Genomic DNA, 23,892 nt, shown 5'->3' with positions numbered 1-23,892 from the left:
AGATAGACGGAGAGCCAATAGACACGCAAATAAACACAAACTCAGCGCGTCACCAATTACCATCACCGCTAGAGAGGTTGAGGACGCCATTGGTCGCGCTAAACCATCCAAAGCAGTGGGCCCAGACGGCATAGCCATGCCGATGCTTAAAAACCTAGGGAAAGAGGGTTTCAAATATTTAGCGCATGTCTTCAACCTGTCTCTTTCCACCTTTGTCATACCCGAGAAATGGAAAATGGCCAAGGTGGTCCCGCTACTAAAGCCTGGGAAACCAGCTAACGTAGGTGAGTCATATCGTCCGATATTTCTCCTATCGCCAGTGGCAAAGACGCTTGAAGCCATTTTGCTCCCTTATTTCCAAGCACATTTGCAGCTAGCCCCTCATCAGCATGGCTTCAGAAAACTCCATAGCACTACCTCCGCGCTAAATGCCATTAGCACCCAGATAAATTGCGGTTTGAATCAATATCCCCACCATAGAACAGTACTCGTAGCGTTAGACCTATCAAAAGCTTTTGATACGGTCAACCATGGCTCGTTACTGCAAGACCTGGAAGGGTCTACCCTTCCCCCATGTCTTAAAAGGTGGACCGCAAATTATCTGGGTAGTCGGCAGGCATCGGTGCAATTCAGAAACGAAACATCAAAACAAAGGAGAATTAAACAAGGGGTGCCACAGGGTGGTGTCCTATCCCCGCTTTTGTTTAATTTCTACATATCTAAGCTACCTTCACCACCGGAAGGAGTCACAATCGTTTCCTACGCCGATGACTGCACAATAATGGCCACAGGCCCAGGCCCAAAGATCGATGAGCTATGCAATAAAATAAACGGCTATCTCCCTGATCTCTCCAGTTTTTTCGCCTCGCGAAACCTGGCATTGTCACCGACTAAATCTTCCGCGACCTTATTTACAACATGGACGCCCCAAATGTCGACCATATTGAACATCCACGTCGATGGCACTACGCTACCGACTGTCCTACACCACAAAATCTTGGGTGTGACGTTTGATCAGGATCTACATTTTGGTGCGCACGCAACCGCAATTGTTCCAAGAATTCAGAGCCGTAATAAAATCCTCAAATCCCTTGCTGGCAGTACCTGGGGAAAAGATAAAGAAACGCTCTTGACCACATACAAAGCAATTAGCCAGCCGATTACGTGCTACGCGTCACCCATATGGTCGCCAAGCCTAAAAACCACCCACTGGAAGAAACTACAGGCCTGCCAAAATACTGCTCTCAGAATCGCCACGGGCTGTCTTCTTATGTCCCCAGAACACCATCTGCATAATGAGGCGAGAATACTCCCCATCAGGGAGAGAAATGAGATGCTCACCAAACAGTTTCTGTTAAATACCCAGAAACCTGGGCATCCCAACAGACATCTGATTGACGAACCAGCACCGCCTAGGGGCCTAAGGAGTCATCTCCGTAAGCATTTTGAGGAAATACGGCACCTGAGAACCCAGCCGTATGAAGCGGAAAAACACAAGCAGGTCCTTGGTGAACTCCATAGACAGGCGTCGGACCTTTATGTCGGGAATTGCCCGGTGAATCCAGTACTTGAAGAAAAATATCCAGAACTCGCAGAAGAGGAACGCATACTCCCCAGGGAAACGCGTGTCACTCTTGCTCAACTTCGTTCTGGATACTGTAACAGGTTAAACTCTTACCTATCCAGAATCAACCACGACATACAAAATGTATGCCCTGCTTGCAATGTGTCCCCACATGACACCAACCATCTCTTTAATTGTAATGTGGAACCAACGCCTCTAACACCCCTTTCCTTATGGTCCACCGCTGTTGAAACGGCAAGTTTCCTTGGACTCCCGTTAGAGGATATTGATGACAATTTGTGATCGGTCGCGGCTATTAGGTGGGGCGAGCATTGCTACAACAACAACAACAACCTCTCCTAACCATTCAAACGAAGCTTCGGATCCCATTGTGATTGCAATTACCATCACCTTTAGCTAAGAAGGTAGGGGTAGCGCGTTTTGGGAAAATTGTTTAGGCAGTTAAGTACCAAATAACGATTGAATCGGTGCAAATTTTCGGTTGGCGGTTATAAGCAATGAATTAAAGCAAATTCGCCATACTGTCTTTTGCGTTGTGCATCATAGTACCCATGCTAAAAGGAATATCAGAATCCAGTTGAAGAACCCCCAATCTCACAATTGGTCTCAAAATTGTAAATAAACGCTCATATATAATGTTTGCTTAGATACACCATTTTTGAAACCAACTTCTGAGATAGGGTATATTTTAACAAAAAGATTTGAGGTAAGAACTTCTACTAAACTAATTCACATATAGAGCACTTTTAAAAAGTTTGCTGAGATGGATCGTTTTTCCAACGGCAGCCGAGTTGAGGTGATACTTCACTCAGCAGTCGGTACACGGATAAAAATAAATCATAAATTTTTCATGAACGACGTTCATAAAAATTCTGCCCTTGGTTTTATGAATAAGTTCATTGATTTTAATGAATTTTTCATAAATGAAATGTATAATTTCATAGAAATTTATGAAAATGCTCATAAAGGTAATGGATGCAAATTCATGAAGTAGTCTTAGAACAAAATTTCAGTTTCTATGCTTTATGAATGCTTTTCATAAACTTCTATGAAATTATTCATTGAGTTTATGAAACATTTCATAAAATCAAAGAATTTTTCATACAACTGATGGTGTTATTATTATCTTGTGCAAATAATCGGGGTAAAGTTGCAAATCCCGTCGCGTTTAGGCTGCAGAACTACACAAAAAAGGGAAACTTTTCAAAAGTTGACACCACTGAATTTCGCATTATCAGTTGAGTGAAAAAAGGTAAAATAAAACTGCATAAATTTGTTTGTTAAATAAAATCTGTGTTTTGTTTGTGAATTAAAATGATCTGTGCTTTAAATTAACATTAAATCATTTTATGCGGATCACATCGCAACATACTTATTGACATAATTATAAGATTCTTCATCAACAACGACTTCCATATGTCACTTCAAAGTAACCACTGCTTAGAAAGAGAGGAAAACTGTCCACCGAATTTTGCAGCATGAAAAAACGAATTAAAAGCTTCAGTTCCGAAGCTAAACAGCGTCGTATGGAATTTCCAGAGGTCGAAGAAAACGGTAGGTGTTGCAGTATATTACCTAATTTTTCGTTTACTTAATTTTTATTTCATTTCAAGTTCCGGAAATTGGTGCTGAAGAAATGGTTCAGCGTGTGAAGTTCGACAATTTGACTGCGGAGGAGTTTCAAAACGCTTGGCAAGCTTGCGCCAATTATAGAATAAATCAATCCCAAACAAAATTTCAAAACATACACCAAGTATCATTCAAGGTTCGAATCGAGCTCAAGGCCAGAACAATAATTTTTTTCTAATGATAATTATTATTTTTTAATTTTTCTAAATTTGAAAAATTGTATTTTGTTTTTGGAATACAATTTTTCAGACAACCTGCCATAGCTGCGCAGATAGATCCATTTCGAAGGGTGCTAAGCCTTCATCATCAGTACGCTTTAGGCATGCTGCGCTAACCATTTAGCTATACAGCGGTGGTTTGTTTGACTAGCAAATTTGCTACTTCTATTCCTTTTTACCAACTATATTTATTCAGTGTTGCGCCATCTGGTGCAAATCACTGATAATGCTGGATTTTTGTTTATTGTCAATTACTTTGTTTGACATTCCCAAGTGCTCATGGTTTATTAACAATTTTTTTTTGTTTTTATCGGCCTATTGATAAATCATTCAAGGTTCGAATCGAGCTCAAGGCCAGAACAATAATTTTTTTTTCCCTTGAGCTCGATTCGAACCTTGAATGATTTATCAATAGGCCGATAAAAACAAAAACAAGCATACACCAAATATTTCGCGAGTGGCCAGAATATAAGAAACCTGATGGATATCATCTGGTGAATAAATCTTAAATCATAGGTTTTGTGTTTGCAATTTACTAACAAAAACTTTAAATGTTTTTTTCAGATCGATCTTGATTTCGCAGTAATGTTCCCAAATACCCACAATTTTCTTAGCTGTCAACAAGAACTATTGAGGTTATTTCATTTTCTGCAGAAGCCTGGAGTTTTGAAAGACAGTTGGAAGAAAATACTCACACCTTCGACGAAAAAAATTCTGAAAATTCTGAAAATTTTTGGGGAGTGAAAATTATTGAAAAGATTCATAAAGCTTGTGAATCTTTTCATTAAAGTCTATGAAAAAATACATTAAAATCTACGAATTAATTCATATACACTATGAATATGTTCATTAAAATCTACGGATAAATTCAAAAAAGAGCTATGAAAAACGTCATTAAATTTTATGAACCCGTTCATAAAATTTTTGTGAACAGCGTCGTTAATTTCTTTCATAATCATAAATAACGTTCATAAATTTTAAAATTTATGAATATCGATCATTAAATTATTATGATTTTGTTCGTTGGCACGTTTTTCATGAATGTTTTCATTGAAATCAATTTACAAATTCCTTGAATTTATGAACGTTTGCGCTCCGTGTACAATGTACTATGAATCTGGAACGAATTTCCTTTTGCAGACCAGGAAATAGTAGCCGTTTATTTTGAAAACCACATACTACCCATGAACACAACCACTGACTTATTCCACTTCTGAAAAAACTTAGCTTTCTATGTCAGGAGGCGACAGAATGAGGTTGATTCAGACTACTTTAAAAATAGAGCACTGTGCCTTTAGAACTTACCGTAGCTTTGTGTAAATCTATGCCATATAAATCAAGGCGTTTCGCATGTTCCAAATAATTATATTCTGCATCAGCCGGTAGTTGGCCACGATGCAGTTTATGCAATTCTGATATTTTACGCTCAGCATCTGGTGTTTGTTCAACTAATAATTGCATATCACTTAAATAACCTTGTTGATGTTCTGATGAGTTGAAGTCACCCAATTCGGCTAAACAAAAAGTAGACAAATTTGCAATATTAATACAATTTATTGTTTAAATTTGAAGGTATTTAATACTCACATTGCACAGTATAGCTGGCAAGCAAGCATTGTGTATTCACAGAGCATGGCAGTCTTCCCAGTAATATATTACGTTTTATTTGCAAATAGAATTGATAACGCGTATACTCCTCCTGTAAACGACTGGGATCACTTACATAAAACTGTCAAAAGTAACAAAAACAACAACAACAAAATTAGGTTAATTCCAAATAAATGCTTATCTTTGTTTTTCAGTTTACCTTAACTCTAAATTCTAGCGTTTGAATGGCTTCATTATCTAGAGCGAGGCTACTGCATTGCTTTTTAAATTGCTTATGTGCATCAACCCATCGCTTTACAGAAGAAGAAATAAAATAGTCATTATTTTTCTTTATAAGGTTTCTGCATTTATTTTTGCCAAAAAACACTTACAACGACATCTCCCGGTTTCTGTGGAAAGAGTAATCCAAAATAGTCCTTTTCGGATAGTTCTAGAAAGTGAAAAACTTGATCCAGTAATTCAGATCCTTTAGCACGTTTCTGTTATAACAAAAAAAAACAATTTATTTATTTATGAGTTAATTCCACTAATCCTATATATTATATATTATACTAGAGTACACGAAAAACTCCTAAAAATGGCAGAGAAATCTTCCTTTCAATCACATTCCATTAACCGTTTTTCCCTTTTTCGAACATTGTTCAGAATAATAGGATAGGGAAAAGCGAAAGACTCTCAAGGAATGGGAAGGGAAAAAACTCGCAAGGAATTTTGGTTTGGAATTGGGCTTGCCATGTAACATCAGAGATAGGAGAGTCATTTATCGCCTAGAATGTGTCAAGTCCGATGTTGATGCATATAGCTTGGAAAGTTCTAACAGTATTTTAAACCCATTTATTGATAAAGATACTGCTCTTCAGATTCTACTTGCATTGAAACCGATATCTTCACCGGATCCAGATGGTGTTCCCGGTTGCGTTCTTAAGTACTGTGCTGTCAGCCTATCTGAACCTATCTTAAAATTGTTTAAACTGTCTCTGGAATCCGCATCATTCTCATCTATTTGGAAACAATCGTTTATCATAAAAAAAAAAACCTTTGCATAAAAAAGGTAGTAGATCTAATATTGAGAACTACAGAGGCATAGCCAAGCTCTCAGCTATCCCTAAAACTTTTGAGCAGATAATTACATGCCAGCTTCAATATCTGTGTAGCTCTTTAATATCACCTTGCCAACATGGCTTTGTGGGTCGAAGATCAACAACTATCAACTTGCTTGAATTTACGTCTTTTGTTATAAATGGTTTTTTAGATTGCAAACAAACAGATGTCATTTACACTGACTTTAGTAAAGCGCTCGACTCTGTTAATCACGAGCTCTTAGTTCACAAACTTGATCTACTGGGCTTTCTTATATTGGATTTCTAGTCATCTTGAAAATTGGACACAACGAGTTTTCTTCAAAAAGAATCTTTCAAGGTCGATTAATATAACTTCTGGCGTGCCCCAGGGTAGCAATTTGGGTCCATTACTTTTTACCCTGTTCATCAATGACTTACCACAGGTTATCTTGCATTCTAGAATTTTTATGTACGCAGATGATGTAAAACTTTGTTACACATATCTGCCTTCAAACTTGTCCTGTTTTAAACAGCTTCAGGCCGATCTCGACTCTTTTCAAAGCTGGTGTACTGCAAATTTACTTTTTTAATTGCTCTAAATGCAAGCAAATGACATTTAACCGGGTTAGGCCGGTCCTGACATCTTATATACTTAACGGCAACCCTTTGGAACGGATATCCGTTGTAACTGATCTAGGCGTTATTTTTGATCCGAAATTAAGTTTTAACATACATATCTCTCAACCACTATTAACAAAGCAACTGGTGTACTAACCTCTCTGAAGTTGGCAAGACAACTTTTACGTGGAAAAAAATTACCTATTGGGAAAATTGCCGTAATTTATCCGTGAAACAAAAAAATTTGCCGTGACCATATTTTAGAAAATATAGGGTGGCACGATAACTTCACGTGAAGTTGGCGGTGCACCATACAAAAAATTTAAATATTTTTTTTTTCGAATTTATAAAATATGCTACTTATCTACGGCAAATTCGTGTGCAAGAATTTTTTTCCTAGCTGGTCGCTAAGGTGGTTTTCTGTGGGTGGCACGCTAACTTCATGTGAAGTTGGCGTGCAACTCATATTTTCTAAAATATGGCCGCGGCAAATTTTTTTGTTTCACGGATAATTCACGGCAAATTCACGTGCAAGAATTATTTTCCTAACTGGTGTCTATGGTGGTTTTCGAAAAGTGGCACGCTAACTTCACGTGAAGTTGGCGGTGCACCATAAAAAAATTTAAATATAATTTTTTTTTCATTATGAAATATGCCACTTATCTACAGCAAATTTACGCCAAATTCGTGTCCAAGAATTATTTTGCTAGCTGGTCGCTAAGGTGGTTTTCTGACCACCTTGGCTTTGATAGGTTGGAGACCAAACACATGAACAATTACGTGAAGTTAGCGTGCCACCCTATATTTTCTAAAATATGGCCGCGGCAATTCTTTTTGTTTCACGGATAAATTACGGCAAATTCACGGCAATTTTCCCAATAGGTAATTTTTTCCACGTAAAAGTTGTCTTGCCAACTTCAGAGAGGTGGTGTACTAGGATTTATCAAACGTTGGGCTAAAGAGTTTGATGACCCTTATTTAACCAAGATCCTTTATATCTCGCTGGTACTTCCCATTCTCGAGTATTGTTCATGTGTTTGGTCTCCAACCTATCAAGCCATATAAATCGGATTGAGTCGGTACAGAGACAGTTTTTAATTTTTGCATTACGAGGTCTCAACTAGGAATCAAGTACGCGTCTTCCACCATACAGAAATAGACTTCGTTTAATTAATTTGCCATCTCTAGAAAATCGTAGAGCTTTACTCGGCGTTATGTTCATTCATAAGCTCATCATCAGCGTGATTGACTCCCCTGACCTAATCAGTCAACTAAATTTTGCTGTTCCTGCTAGGGCCTCCAGACATTTTGTGCCTTTTCATTTACCTCTATGCCGGCAAAATTTTGCTAGAAATAGTCCCCTGCGTCGTTGGTGCTCACGTTACAATGATTTGTACAACTGCATTAGCCTTGAATGCTCGTTTGCCGCTTTACATACTGCGATACTCTTAGGTTTAGCCTGATATTTTAATTTTATTACTCTTACGCGTGTTTCCCCTACTGGGCATCCGGCTCCTTTATGAGCACGTCGCGTCAGCCCCCTTATGGGCACCGAGCTCCTTTCTGAGCACCCCGCGTAAGCTCCCTTCTGAGCTCCTCTCGATAGCCCCCCACTGAGCACACTTAAATAAATTCTTATATAACATTGTTCCTTTCTGTATACTATAATTGAAATTGTAATGCGTATAATTATATGTAATTTATTTTAATTCTTGGCTTGTAAGTTTATGTACGTTCTTTTCTTGTAATTGAATCTACTATTCTTAACAGTCGACCGCTTTGTTTTGAGTCGACTATAATTTTAAATAAAATAAATAAATAAAACAAATAAAAGAAAAGGCTTATGGTATCATTCTGTGCGAACCAAAGCTCAGACGAACGATTCGTATCTTAGCGGGCTACTTTGCTGTAAAATGTTGTCTGGGTAATAACAAAATCTACTCTGCGGCAGAGCTGCAAAAGTATCGATATAAATATCGATGCATCGAGTACAAGGTTCATGGTGCGATTATCGATGTTTTTTTCTAAATATCGAGTACTGTATTCCCATTTCTTATTCCTTTTCTAGAAGCAGAATTACCAGCGTCTAGGACTTTGGTAAGACAAATAAAACATGAAAAAATAAAATTACATACATTATGTCAGATTTGTGTTTATTTTAGATGAATACCTAACAAGTTGGTGGCTCTGAATATTGAAAAATTCTTACAGAAGTTCAATGTGAAAAGTACGTTATTTTTTTCATATTATGAAATACTTTTGCAATATGCCACTATTGCAAACAATTTTGTAAAACTAGTGGTAATACGTCCAATTTGTTTCACCAACTAGAACGATCGCATACAACTTCAAATTTAGATTCACATAGCTCGCCAAATAAGATTGATTTTTATATGAAAAAAAACCTATGAAGATCCATCATCACCTAAAAAGGCTTTTGACAGCACCCTACTAGGGTTTAATCAACGCAGACGTTTGACCTTTTCCCATAGTGGATGACAAAGGGTGTTGTTACTTTGTATATACCCTCGTTTCGCTGTATAAGCTACCATCGCTGACAACTTTGCAGAATGTGTTTTATGATAGTTTCGAAGTTATGAAGACAATATTAAATATATATATACATGTACATATTGTATTTACATAAATGTCTGATATATACCTGATATTGCTTTTAAATTGAGTAAGAGCTTTTCACCATAAAAAAAATTCGATATATATCGCGATATATCGATACCCTCCCTCTTGAATATCGAAAATATCGAGTAAGCCGAATATCGATACTTTCGCAGCTCTACACTGCGGTTTATAGCAAAAAGGCAGTAAAATGCACTTACTGCCTCTTAGGAATTTTTATGCCAATGAATTGCTGCAATTATAATTAATTCACTCATCAACTAAACAGAAACTCATTTAAAATTTACAGTGAAAGATAAAACAAGGTTTAAATTTTGATGCTTTATTTTAAAAATCTTAAATTTCCCAAATAAAAATTCAATTTTCGTCGATTTCACTTTTCACACTTTACTGCCTTTTTGCTATGGACGGCTGTGTAGGTTCTTGTCATTTACGTGTGTTTTCAAAGCTTTTATAGCCCTATATATTTTACACAAACTTTGTTTATATAATAAATCACGTTATCACAAAATTATAATTAGTATAACGTAGATATGTATTTATTTATTTTTTGTATAAAGTAGCTACTCGGCAAAAAATAATGTAAGCGGTAGTGTACTTGTATCTGAAAGTTACCTGGCAACATCCGAAATTAAAATTTGCAAGCTCGCCGTGATCGGCCTCTCTCACTGAACGTCGCGGGTTCAAGTCCCGCCCGAAGCAAGGAAATTTTTCTTTTTCAAAAAATCCTTGCATATTTCAATTGATGCACGCAGTACGCATTTCGAATCAAATTTTGTAAAAAACAAGTAAGGAAGGCTAAGTTCGGTTGTAACCGAACATTACATACTCAGCTGAGAACTTTGTGACAAAATAAGGGAAAATCACCATGTAGGAAATTGAACCTAGGGTAACCCTGGAATGTGTTTGTACGATATGGGTATCAAATGGAAGGTATTAAAAAGTATTTTAAAAGGGAGTGGGCCATAGTTATATAGCTGGAGGCCTTTTCGAGATATCGCCGTAAAGGTGGACCAGGGGTAACTCTATAATGTGTATGATATGGGTATCAAATCAAAGGTATTAATGAGGGTTTTAAAAGGGAGTAGCCCTTAGGTTTATATGTGAAGGCGTTTTCGAGATATCGACCAAAATGTGGACCAGGATGACCCAGAACATCATCCGACGGGTACCGCTAATTTATTTATATATGTAATACCACGAACAGTATTCCTGTCAAGATTCCAAGGGCTTTTGATTTCGCCCTGCAGAACTTTTTCATTTTCGTCTACTTATTATCGTAGGTGTCTCACCCATTTTACAAAGCTTTTTCTAAAGTTATATTTTGCGTCAATAAACCAATCCAATTTCCACGTTTCATCCCTTTTTTCGTATTTGGTTTAGACTTATAGCATTTTTTTCATTTTTCGTAATTTTCGATATCGAAAAAGTGGGCGTGGTCATAGTCGGATTTCGGCCATTTTTTATACCAAGATAAAGTGAGTTCATATAAGTACGTGAACTACGTTTAGTAAAGATATATCGATATTTGCTCAAGTTATCGTGTTAACGGCCGAGCGGATGGACAGACGGTCGGCTGTGTATAAAAACTGGGCGTGGCTTCAACCGATTTCGCCCATTTTCACAGAAAGCAGTTATCGTCATGGAATTTATGCCCCTACCAAATTTCACAAGGATTGGTAAATTTTTGTTCGACTTATGGCATTAAAAGTATTCTAGACAAATTAAATGAAAAAGGGCGGAGCCACGCCCATTTTGAAATTTTCTTTTATTTTTGTATTTTGTTGCACCATATCATTACTGGAGTTGAATGTTGACATAATACTGTAAAGATAATCAACTTTTTGTTAAAATTTGACTTAAAAAAAATTTTTTTTAAAGTGTGCGTGTTCGTCATCCGATTTTGCTAATTTTTATTGAGCACACATTCAGTAATAGGAGTAACGTTCCTCCCAAATTTCATCATGATATCTTCAACGACTGACAAATTACGGCTTGGAAAACTTTTAAATTACCTTCTTTTTAATGTGGGCGGTTCAACGCCCATTGTCCAAAATTTTACTAATTTTCTATTCTGCGTCATAAGGTCAACCCACCTACCAAGTTTCATCGCTTTATCCGTCTTTCGTAATGAATTATCGCACTTTTTCGGTTTTTCGAAATTTTCGATATCGAAGAAGTGGGCGTGGTTATAGTCCGATTTCGTTCATTTTAAATAGCGATCTGAGATGAGTACCCAGGAACCTACATCACCTTCAACTTTGTCTTACAAGGGAAAAATAAAAAAAAAATGTCTTGAGCGTTTTGGATACCGCGCTTAAGAAAAAAATATTTGGCGCACCCCAGGTTTACATATATATGTAAACATGTTCCAATGTTTTGAAATATAAGTAATTGCACTTCGGTTCAAGTTCACTTGTTGGCCGACATAACGGTTGTAATGATCAGTTTAATTGCATTGCGGTTGTGTTGTAAATTATAAAACATTTAAAACAAACAAATAAACAAATAAACATTAAAACGCACTGAAGTAATAATAAGATAAGAAATAACAAGACCAAATGGAAACAAAGAGCTTGAAATAGAAAGTTTTAACGGTGAGATAGATTCAAAATGCAAGATGTTTAATGGATATAAAGCTGCGAAAAAATTTAAGCAACTTGTCATATGAACCACAATCGGATAGACGGATTCATAAATTAGACGGATTCCGCTCTTAAGAAATTCAAAAGTCAAGTATAACGGAACCGAAAACGGGTCTAACGATTATAGCCGAGACGGTTTCAAAAAAGGCCAAAAACTGGACGAACGGCGCTATAGTCACTTACCAAAAGGCCCTAACGGAGTTGAAGTATGCCGCACATTGCTTCAAAACGGTGTGAAAGTGACAAAAACCCAACATAACAAAAAACAACTCTGTCTTCTTCGCAAACACTTGAATTTCATAGGACCTACCCCACTTACAGTGGAAAATTGTCCCGCTCGCAATAGTCGCAATTTTAGTATGGCGGGGGCAGGACATGAACACAATATATGCTTAAAAAATTAAAGCGATGAGGAAAGTGGAGCTGTTTCGAAAAAAAAGAAACTGCTGATGAGACCACGCTGCGTGCGGGCACAGCAACGCGCGATATATGGTGACGTGAAAAGGAAGGAGACACGTCTGCTTAGAAAAATTATATGTGAGGACGAACGACGTGAGTGGCAGGAGCTTCAGATCCTGGTTTAATAAAGCTTGAAAGTACGACTAGAAGATGACGGAAGGTTGCAATACAGGGGCAGATTCCTCAACCCCTATGCAAAATATGGTCGGCTGAGCACATACCTAAAGATAACAATTTAAGTGTGCCCTGTCAATTAACAAACTTATAAGGCGTTATTAAATACTTCTCCGAGCCATTTGAAACCAAACAATGCTTTAGACAATGGGACTCGCTATAGTGCGATTTATTTAACCTGATCTAGAGAATATACATTTGCCTTAAAAAAATCACCGTAAGATCTGCCTTCTTGGGCTTGGATAAATATACGAAGAAATGGGTCTTATGATGAACGAGGACAAGTCATGGCGTCCCGTCACTGCTAAAGCTCGGTTAAAAGCTCCAAACTTTGAAAGCCTTCGCTTATCTTGGGACCAACAATAACAACGAAAACAATGTCGGTCTCCAAATCAAATGTAGTATAACTTTACTAACAAAAGCTACTTTGGACACAGTAGACACTGAAACCTCTCTACGAACAAAAATCTCGCTCAATAAGGCCCGGTTTTTCAGTACAAGTTCAACTCAGTTTGTCGGTTAAACTACGCTTAAACTTATTCTGCAGTTTTTCAGTCTACTTTAACTGAAGTTTAAGCTAAGCTTAAGCGACCGATCTGCCAGGGTTAAACTCTAGTTAACCTATCTGCTATTTGTGTTCGTACGAAATGGCGTCGAATATACCCAACAAGCATTTGGGCTTGTGTACTATTAGAGCACATGTTGATAACTAGGCATACTTCTAGAATATCAAGAGTTGTTTCGAAACAGTCTCAACTCAAGAATCATAGCGTACTCAACAAAAGAGGGAACTTTTTATAAAACAAAATATGGTATTACTTAAGTTGAAAAAATGTAATTAACAACTTGTGGTTCTCTAACTGGACTCAAATGTAAGATTCAATGATGTTGATGTAGGATCTTCGGTGTGGTAGGCGGAGCACGCTACTTTCACGCCACGGCGGCCGCCTATATAATTTATTCTTGATTAATTACGCTTCATTACTTAATCAGCCAGGTGTTTATTTCTCACAATAAACAGCTGTTGGTTTTCGTGGTACCACCTAGCAGATTTTTTTCAACTCCACCTCAACTCAATATATAATGTAAGATATCAACTGGAGAAATGGGATGAATATTCATTTGAGAACTGTACATTTCTCAAAATCTCTCGAAATTAGGATAATAATTGGAAAATATTAATGACGTTGGAGATCAACTGGAAAACTTTTAAAATTAAAAAATTTCTCAAAGGTTGGATAGTGACTAGAGAATGAAGTTGGATATAAATTCGAGAACTATCTGGTTTAAGAATAATTAAATAATGTTGTTTGATATCACCTCCGGAACTAGATATATATTTCGCCGGAGAATTTTTTTCCATGTTTGTTGGGTAAACAAAATCCAGCTGTTGCCGTATCTACAAATTATCTAGATAATAAAAAAACCAATGTTGCCGCACAAAACAGCATACCCCAAAGGCGGCCTTAAACTGTGACTGAAAAACTGCTCAGTAGTTTAACTGGAGTTTAAATTTGACTAGAGTTTAAGCAAGCTTAGTTTAAACTTAGCTTAACCAACCATTGATAAACCGGGCCTAAGTCTATCATGATACCTGTTCCTTCTGATGTATGGCTTAGAACTATGGATGGCTTGCTCTTTGGAGTATTAGAGAGAAGGGTTCTCTGGGAGGCTTATGCTCCTGTCTGAAATGCTACCCACGTGTAAAAAAAAGGGCATTTGAATATGAGCTCTATGAGCTTTACACAGACATCAACATAGTGCAAGAATAAAAGCCCGGCTACGCTATCAAAGGCGCAACGTCTCTTGTTCACTGATTTCGTGGCATCATATACCTCGCAAAGAGCTACATAATTTCCTGCAAAACCAATCACACTCATCAAGGCGGGATATACTGCAATGGAATTCACATCAACCCCTCAGGCGTGCTCCATGTGTTTCAAGACTTTCTCTAATTTAATAGAGAGTGATAGTTTCGCCCACTTTTTAACATTGCAATAAAATAGCTTGAAAAACTGCACAGCTTACTATAATTTTTTCAGTTTTGCCCCAAAGTACATTTCTTTACTTGTTTTTTATTTTTATGTTTTTGTTTTCGCTACGCAGCATAATATTTACGTTAATGTCCGGATGAGTGCTCGCGCAGTCGACGAGACAACAAGCAACAACACAGACAACATAGGCATTGAAACATAAAAATCCCAAAGTATGATTATTTGGATTATCAGTCTGAGTACTTTCTATTTAGTCATCAGTAGGCAGATATGGAGTACATTTGAACTTATATACAAATAAAACTCGCAGTGGTGGGCGAAAAAATAGCACTAAAACTAAAAATGAAATCGTTTTCAAATTATTATCATTATAATTTTTTTAGTTTTAATCATTTTCATTTCAAATATGATTCGAAAAACAACAGAAGCCATAAAAATAAAAACCAAAAATACATTAAACACGAAAAAAAAAATTTATAACGTTTTTTCTATCCGTGCGCTACTTGGGCTCGGATCTTTGGTATCCGAGCGGCAAAGCAACCAACCAACAAGGATTCCTAGAAGATTAGTATAACAGCTTCATATTTTTCATGTACTGAAAGACAATAATTTAATTCCAGTTTTTTTTTTTTATAGTTGTGGTGTCTTTTTAGCGGATTATTAACGCAGGAAAACGCGCTTCACCCTGGCGCAACTTCGACCTGGATGCTGTAATAAGTTTGACTCTTACTGATACAGCATGTATTGCGTCTCCACATACAAGAAAGATCTTTTCAATTGGAATGTGGAGACAACGGCTATAACACCTATTTCTTCTTGGTCCAGCCCTATTGAAACTGCAAGTTTGCTGGGCCTTCCTTTCCATACACTTTTGGTTCAAATGACTGAATTATTGTGTGGCGCATCCTTTCTTCTGTCTCCTTATATACCTGGTAAGCTGGTAAGCGTCAATCATCTGTCTGCTAGAATACCTAGGTTTCTAGGAATTTAACATAAACTGTTTGTTAAGTTCGTTCGTTCTTTTCTCTCCTTTATGGGGAACATAAGAAAACATCCCGTGGCAACTTTGAGCGAGGTGCTTTGACAGGCCTGCAGTATTCTCCAGTTTGCTTCTTTTTAGGCGACCATATCGGAGATGCGTAACATATAGTCGTACAGAACGTCGGTCTCGTGTTGTTGGTCCGCCAACATGTCTCCCCCTTTGCCGCTTGCAGGTGGGAATGCTATAATTCGTCTTGGCAGTAAAATCGCCTAAAAAAATGATACGATTTTTGCTTGAGAGTTGTTAACTGATGTCCGTTCGGAAGGCACTGGGGTAACAGGTGACAGGGGGATGTAGATGTTTTTATTTTCTAGATTCGCATCGCCTCACCGAACAGATACACATGCCTTGACGATTTCACAGCGGCTGATGCGGGTCAAAGAGATTGTATTGCACAAAATGAAGGGCAATGAATGCGACGCCGTCTCGAGTTCCTCTCGCGCGACCTTTTCCGTGGACGGTTAAGCCGGGTCAAGTTTGCCAGCTAAATTTTGCGAGCTTCTGCTATTAGGAGTCTTCGAACTGCCATTAGTGGGTTCTATCGATTATCCGGTTAGTCGAAGGCACATGGTTCTGAATCACCATCTGCTACCTTTTCAAGTACTTGTACATCGAGGACGAACTTTTATCGTACGCAAAGCCAGGCAACCTAATGTTAATAATACACAAATACATGTACATTAGAACGGGTCACGGGTATGGATGGATTTTTTTCATCAGGAGTATAGCAAAAACGTAATCTACATATGATTCTAAGAAAAATTGTTGAAGACAAACACCATCGCTGTAAGTCCGATTTCGAGTCCCCGACTTTTGCAAAATAGATATTTTGCCATATGAATGTAGGGTTTGGCCAAAAAATCTTCATAGCTTCTGATATAATTATAGGAAAAATATCAAATTTGGCTTACTTTAAAGGTATTTTACTTTAAAGGTATTTCAGAATCTGTATTAATATATATAGTGCTTATGAATTTTAGTAGAGATATCAGGCTTAAATTATGAGAAATTAGCCCAAAATGAACTTTTAACTACTATATTATCATTTTTAACAAATTTGTTATGGAATTTTTTTTTTCTTTACAGCTAAAATAAGTTCAGAACATTTCCAACAACTTTCACTCAGACAGTTTTTCTTTTTATACTCAGTTGAGCAGAGCTTACAGAGTATATTAACTTTGATTGGATAACGGTTGGTTGTACAGATATAAAGTAATCGAGATAGATATAGACTTCCATATATCAAAATAATCAGTATCGAAAAAAAATTCGATTGAGCTATGTCCGTCTGTCCGTCCGTCTGTAAACACGATAACTTGAGTAAATTTTGAGGTATCTTGATGAAATTTGGTATGTAGGTTCCTGGGCACTCAGGTGGGTTGACCTTATGACGCAGAATAGAAAATTAGTAAAATTTTGGACAATGGGCGTGGCACCGCCCACTTTTAAAAAAAGGTTATTTAAAAGTTTTGCAAGCTGTAATTTGGCAGTCGTTGAAGATATCAGGATGAAATTTGGCAGGAACATTACTCCTATTACTATATGTATGCTAAATAAAAATGAGCAAAATCGGATGACGAACACGCCCACTTTAAAAAAAATTTTTTTTTAAGTCAAATTTTAACAAAAAATTTAATATCTTTAGAGCATATAAGAAAATTATGTCAACATTCAACTCCAGTAATGATATGGTGCAACAAAATACAAAAATAAAAGAAAAATTCAAAATGGGCGTGGCTCCGCCCTTTTTCATTTAATTTGTCCAGAATACTTTTAATGCCATAAATCGAAAAAATATTTACCAATCCTTGTGAAATTTGGTAGGGGCATAGATTCTATGACAATAACTATTTTCTGTGAAAATGTGCGAAATCGGTTGAAGCCACGCCCAGTTTTTATACACAGTCGACCGTCTGTTCTTCCGCTCGGCCTTAACGGCCGATCGATATATCTTTACTAAACTTAGTTCACGTACTAAGATACTTGGCTTGGATATCATAAGTGGTTTCAGGCTCTGGATCAGGGACTGATATCAGTCTTAGACCGGCCATAGTGACGAATGTCACGCGTGATTAGTTATCACGTCCTGCACGAGGTGCCCCTGCTTCTACTGATAATGGCGGATCTAGAGAGGACAACTCGATAAAACCAGCACCCCTTGAGTCATTGTGCCGAGCTCAGGGGAGGGAGAGTCAAGATCGGTACACAACGGTGACGAACTGGACTGTTTTAGGACTTTGATTTCACATTACATTTTGACTTGATGACATTGGGCTGGTAGGTGCGGTATTCTGTCACTTTAGTAGGTCGGGGTGAAACCCTACCAACATGGCTGGTAGGCTAATGCTGCACCTGCCCACGTCCCGTTAAAACCGTGGCGGGCCTCAAGGTACGTTCCGGCTCCGTCGCCGTCAAGTTGGTGGTGTAGGTGCGGTTGAAGATTTTCCCGCTTCGCGTCCGGTCTGGCTCTGAACGCATTACTCATAAGGTAATGCGTCAACCCTCGCGTGGCCTCCCTGCGTAGCATAGATAACCACGAGATCGTTAAAGGGCGACTACACAATCGGCTCCGGATAGCGGCCTTGAGGGGGGACTTTTTTAGAATGGACAATACTAATACGAATCCGCCAAGGATGGGGTGCGGAAGAAGAGCGCTTTTGATGGAAATCCGTCAAATCAATCTTCAGCACTCTAAGGCGGCTTCCGCAAATTTGTTGCTCTGCCTTGAAAAAGGCGGAGTGGATATAGTCCTTGTCCAGGAGCCGTGGGTGAGTAGTAACGGCAGTAAGATTTCTGGATTAAGGACTGGAAAATTCAACACCTTGGTGCATGGGGAGGCAAGTAGGCCTAGATCCTGTGTACTTGTTAAAAAAGAGATTAAAGCTTTTATTCTCTCTAATTTCAGCAATGCTGACGTAACCACGGTCTGCCTCGAGCGAGGAAGTAATGAAATGTGGGTGGTCTCAGCGTACATGCCCCACGAGGACGTAGTGGGACCACCACCTGCGATACTGGGTGAAATCACCGCTGAAGCAAGGCGGAGAGGTGTTGGCGTGATCATCGGTGCCGATGCAAATGCCCATCATAGCATAGGAAGCTCGGATACCAACACTAGAGGTGAGTCTTTATTTACTTTTATTGTAGATGAGGGACTTTGTATATGTAATAGGGGGAATGACCCGACTTTTATTACTGCGTTAAGGGAGGAGGTCCTGGACCTCACCCTGGTTAGTAGAGAACTGGAAGGTCGGATATCTGGATGGAGGGTTCTCAACGAGCACTCCTTCTCTGATCACCGATATATTCAGTTCTCAGTGAACAAAGAACGTCCCGGTAAAATATCTTTTAGGAACCCTAAAAGTACTAACTGGGACTTGTATTGTAGGAAGCTGGGAGAGCTACTGCCTGCGGTGCCTATCATTAGTTCGGGCCTGTCCGAATCTGAGATAGACGTTCTGGTGGAAAACTTCACCTCGGCAAGCAATAGCGCCTTTCAGCTGTCCTGCCCATTGAAAACTTACAGGGGGAAGGGCAAGCCGCCCTGGTGGTCGGATTCTCTTGACGACCTAAGAGCGTCCAGTCGGCGGCTCTTCAACAGAGCCAGGAGGAGTAAATTACCCTCGGACTGGGAGCTCTATAAGGTGAGTCTGGGGATTTATAAATATGAAATAAGGATAGCCAAGCGAGATGCATGGCGAAGCTTCTGCGAAAACGTAGAAGGCTGCAATGAATCCGCGAGATTTAGAAAAATACTCTCTAGGAACCCCGCTCCTCTGGGGTATCTGAGAGATGATGGTGGGGACTGGTCGATGAGTAGCGAGGAGTCCCTAAGGCTTTTACTGGACAATCATTTTCCCGATGTCCCAGTTGCGCAGGGATCTTCGCCTGCATGGTCGGCGGTCGTTGGCCATGCAGAAGTGCCTGCCATTCCAATACGGGAAAGTCAGATAACCTGGGTTATAGGGTCGTTCAAGCCCTATAAGTCTCCGGGCCCGGATGGAATCATTCCTGCGCAGCTTCAAAGGTCTTTGGGGATTTCCTGCCGCTGGTTGGCCATCATATATACTAACTACCTCAGGCTTAACTATATCCCAAAGTCTTGGCACACGGTTAGGGTTATTTTCATTCCGAAGGCCGGCAGAAGCTCTCATGTATCACCTAAGGATTTCAGGCCAATCAGTCTCTCGTCGTTTCTTCTTAAGACGTTTGAGCGGTTGATTGACCTGTACCTACGGGAAAGGATACCTCGGGGGTTACTGTCGGCTTCACAACATGCGTACTGCAAGGGCAGATCGACGGAAACGGCTCTCCATTCGATTGTAAAGCAAATAGAGGGGTCCCTAGAACACAAAGAGTATGCTCTGGGTGCCTTTCTAGACATCGAGGGAGCTTTTAACAATGTCTTACCGGGGTCAATCGAAAGAGCTCTGGTGGGTTTAGGAGTCGAGGCGGCTCTGGTTGAATTTATTAGCAAACTTCTATGCGGCAGAATTGTCGCAGCGGAGTGGGGAGGGGCCATAATTAAGAGGAAGGTGTGCAGGGGCACGCCACAGGGGGGTGTCCTATCTCCTCTCCTCTGGGTTGTGCTAGTCAACGAGCTTCTTGTGGAGCTGGAAGCCAATGGTTGTCGGGTGGTTGCCTATGCAGATGACCTCGCTATCCTAGTCAGAGGCAAATTTCTGGGCGCCCTGCGCGATGTTCTTCAGGGCTACCTGGATACTGTGGCTAGGTGGGCTGAATCATGTGGGTTGGCGGTCAACCCGGGAAAAACGGAATTGGTCCTTTTCACAAGAAGATATAAGGTGCCCGATTTCAGAACTCCCTCGATTGGAGGGGTACCGTTGGTACTTTCTGATAGGGTTAAATATTTGGGGATTGTTTTGGACAAGAAACTGTCCTGGAGACCCAATGTGGAAGATCGGGCCAGGAAGGCCGCCATTGCCTTGTACTGCTGCAGAGGAGCTATCGGAAAGAGATGGGGACTCTCGCCAAGAATAGTACACTGGCTTTATGAGATGGTGGTCAAACCGTTTCTGCTATATGGGGTGCTGGTCTGGTGGAAAGCACTGGACACGGCGAGCACCTCCAAAATGTTAGTGTCAGTGCAACGGACGGCGCTGATCGGTATCAGTGGCGCTCTCAGAACAACGCCTACCTTGGCACTGAACGTCATGCTGAACATATACCCAGTAGATATTGCGGGAAAGGCGGCCGCGGCAAGGTCGTTGGTCAGGCTTCGTGATATGGGATATAGACTTTCTGACCGCGGAAACTCTAGCCTTCTTACCAGTTTCGACTTCATCCCGGACAGAACGGACTACTGTATGCCGATAACAGCTCCCTATACAACCTTCACCCCAGTTATTCCAGAGAGAGAGGATTGGGGAAGAGGAATTATCTGGGGCATGGGACCGGTTAACTTGTTCACGGATGGGTCAAAGCTGGATGGAAAGGTTGGTGGGGGGTCTTTTGTCAAGAGCTAAATTTAAGCCGCAAGTTTAAGTTGGCTGATCACTGCAGTGTATTCCAAGCGGAAATTGCTGCGATTAAGGATGCGGTGGATGGAATGCTATCCAGTGCTACCACTGTTAGGGAATTTAACATCTACTCTGATAGCCAATCGGCTATCAAGGCCTTGAGCTCAACTACAGTGCGATCGAGGGTGGTCTGGGAGTGCCTGACCTCGCTTGCGATTGCATCGAATTATTTTACAATTAAGATTATCTGGGTCCCGGGCCATAGTGATACCCGGGTAACTGTCAAGCGGATCTCTTAGCCCGCATCGGTACAACTGAACCGGATGAAGATGGCTGTAGGGACTTCGGGATCCCGCTGGCCACCTGTGGATTGCTCCTCCATAGCTGGGCCTCGAATCAGCTCAGCAAACGTTGGGCGGATACCACGTCTTGCAGGGTAGCAAGATCTTTCTGGCCGAAAGTGGATGGCAGGAGGTCTGCTGAAATAATTGGGTTCACTAAGGCTCACCTATCAATGGTCATTGGGGTTTTGACAGGGCACTGTCCCATGGGTATCCATGCGGTACGTCTCAATATACTGGAAACTCCATCCTGCTGCAGCTGTATGGAGGATGATGAGGTGGAATCACCAAATCACTTTATGCTTGATTGTCCAGCTTTAGCCAGAATTAGGCGAAGTACTTCGGTCGCGACTCACTTGGATCTCCCGAGGATATATCCAAAGTTGAGATCGGTATCATTCGGAGCTTTATCGTTGCTACCCAACGATTCTCTAAGTAGCTGGATCTAGGTCACCGTTATTTTTGGTGTATGTGGTATCACAACGGACTTTCGTGTTGTCCAAGTGAGCTATCCTTATCAGGGCAGCTACCACCTAACCTATCCTATCCTAGTTCACGTACTTATCTGAACTCACTTTATATTGGTATAAAAATGGCCGAAATCCGACTATGACCACGCCCACTTTTTCGATATCGAATATTACGAAAAATAAAAAAATGCTATAATTCTATACCAAATATGAAAAAAGCAATGAAAAAATACTCATTACCACCTTTCGTTTGATAACCATGTCATACAAGCACATTCCAGGGTTACCCTAGGTTCATTTTCCTACATGGCGATTTTCCCGCAATTTGTCTCCAAAGCTCTCAGCTGAGTATGTAATGTTCGGTTACACCCGAACTTAGCCTTCCTTACTTGTTTTGAATTATTTTTTATGAAAATCTGTTTAGCTTCTGCTATTAGGAGTCTTCGAATTGTCATTAGTGGGTTCTATGGATTATCCGGCTAGTCGAAGGCACATGGTTCTGAATCACCATCTGCTACCTTTTCAAGTACTTGTACATCGAGGACCAACTTTTATCGTACGCAAGGCCAAGCAACCTAATGTTAATAATACACAAATACATGTGCATATACTTATTTGTATGTGGTTGTAGATAAGTACAATATTATTGCGTTGGGTAGGCTGAAGTGAAATTACTACTCGTATTGTAAAGTTGAGTTATGGATTTTTAAATGTAAGCAGATTCTTCTTCAAATGAAATGTGGCACGGTTCGTTGATTGGTTGGTAGGGCAACAATTGTAAAGAATCAAGACTGCCGTTGCTTTTTAATGCACTTACAATTTGTACTACTTAAGTGTTTTTGTGAATTACCTACATAATTTCATAATTATATCTATAGTATTACATATGTATGTAGTTACCTGCCGTCATATGAGACTGGTCGCTAAAAAACTTGTATAGGTACAAAATGATAAAGGAAAGGCAAAATCTTTTTCCGAAGAAGAAATAGGAAAGATAAAGGTGTAACGACCTTAACAGTTAAAGTTTAATTACTAACAATAATATAACTCTGACGACTTTCAGAGCAGAGTCACATTTGCTTTCTTTTCAACTAAGGTAGCAAAGTGAGCTGTTTCAAAGATTCAAGAGGTCAAACTAATCATCCCCGCAATACTCGGACTACTCCCCAACGTATAGGATTCACATGCGGGCTGTATACGCGAATGCCTTACGTCTTGCAAAGCGTGTTTAATCGATCCAAAGTCTTTCTTTATCACAACCATTGCACATATCGGATCAGCTTGCTGGTTGCATGACACCGCACTTACGTTTCTATCTCGATAGATGGAGTCTATCTGATGGAGCACACTCAACTATGTGTACACAAAGAAAGTGCCCTGGACAAATTAATGAAATACTTAGGACGTATTGCTAATCCTCGTACATACCTCTATCCGAAAGGTGTGCGTTGTGTCATCTAAAAACAGGATCGTGACACATTGTTGCTTTTGTTGTTTCTTATCGCGCGCCAGTTCTACACTTCGTAAACGACAATTTGCACTTAAATTACTTAAACGAAAACGTTCAAGCATTGCAATTATCCATGGCAATTGGAAGAGCAATTCAGTTTCTCCAAATCAAATATATATTAAAAATGTTGTATTGGTCTATGTCTTAAGTATTTCTTACAATTAGTGTTATTTTCTGATATTTAATTTCTTCTTTGTTAAAGAAATGGTCAGTCACTGTTTGTTTATGTTGTTTTTTTGTTTGGCTGGTTTATAATTTTATTGCAAGCCGATATATACTTATGTAATATATATGTGTATGTTTGTATGCAATCGACTTGGTAATTTATAGACGACCTTCTTCTTCGTTGGTGAGCGACGTTAATTGTGACGGACGTTGTATTGATCGCTGATTGGATGGATTCATGTGATGGATCGTGTTTATT

The 23,892-nt window shown here is 39.4% G+C and overlaps 1 protein-coding gene across 3 annotated transcripts in view; it reads right to left on the bottom strand.

The window, feature by feature from the left end:
• Ptpmeg (protein tyrosine phosphatase Meg) overlaps positions 1 to 23,892 on the bottom strand; it is an 85,283-nt gene that overhangs the window by 23,560 nt on the left and 37,831 nt on the right. For all 3 annotated transcript variants that reach the window (XM_067787498.1, XM_067787499.1, XM_067787501.1), the window contains 5 exons: positions 23,387 to 23,892; positions 5,412 to 5,519; positions 5,240 to 5,332; positions 5,020 to 5,161; positions 4,738 to 4,946 (listed from right to left, as the gene is read on the bottom strand). In XM_067787498.1, coding sequence (XP_067643599.1) covers positions 4,738 to 4,946; positions 5,020 to 5,161; positions 5,240 to 5,332; positions 5,412 to 5,519; positions 23,387 to 23,530 — 696 coding nt within the window. In that variant the 5' untranslated portion in view covers positions 23,531 to 23,892. The remainder of the gene's footprint in view (positions 1 to 4,737; positions 4,947 to 5,019; positions 5,162 to 5,239; positions 5,333 to 5,411; positions 5,520 to 23,386) is intronic.

Source organism: Eurosta solidaginis, chromosome 5 (genome assembly GCF_040869045.1).
Source record: "Eurosta solidaginis isolate ZX-2024a chromosome 5, ASM4086904v1, whole genome shotgun sequence".
NCBI classification, from domain to species: Eukaryota; Metazoa; Arthropoda; class Insecta; order Diptera; family Tephritidae; genus Eurosta; species Eurosta solidaginis.
The sequence above is the reverse complement of the archived record's forward strand: the minus strand, read 5'-3'. Positions and strand labels throughout refer to the sequence as shown.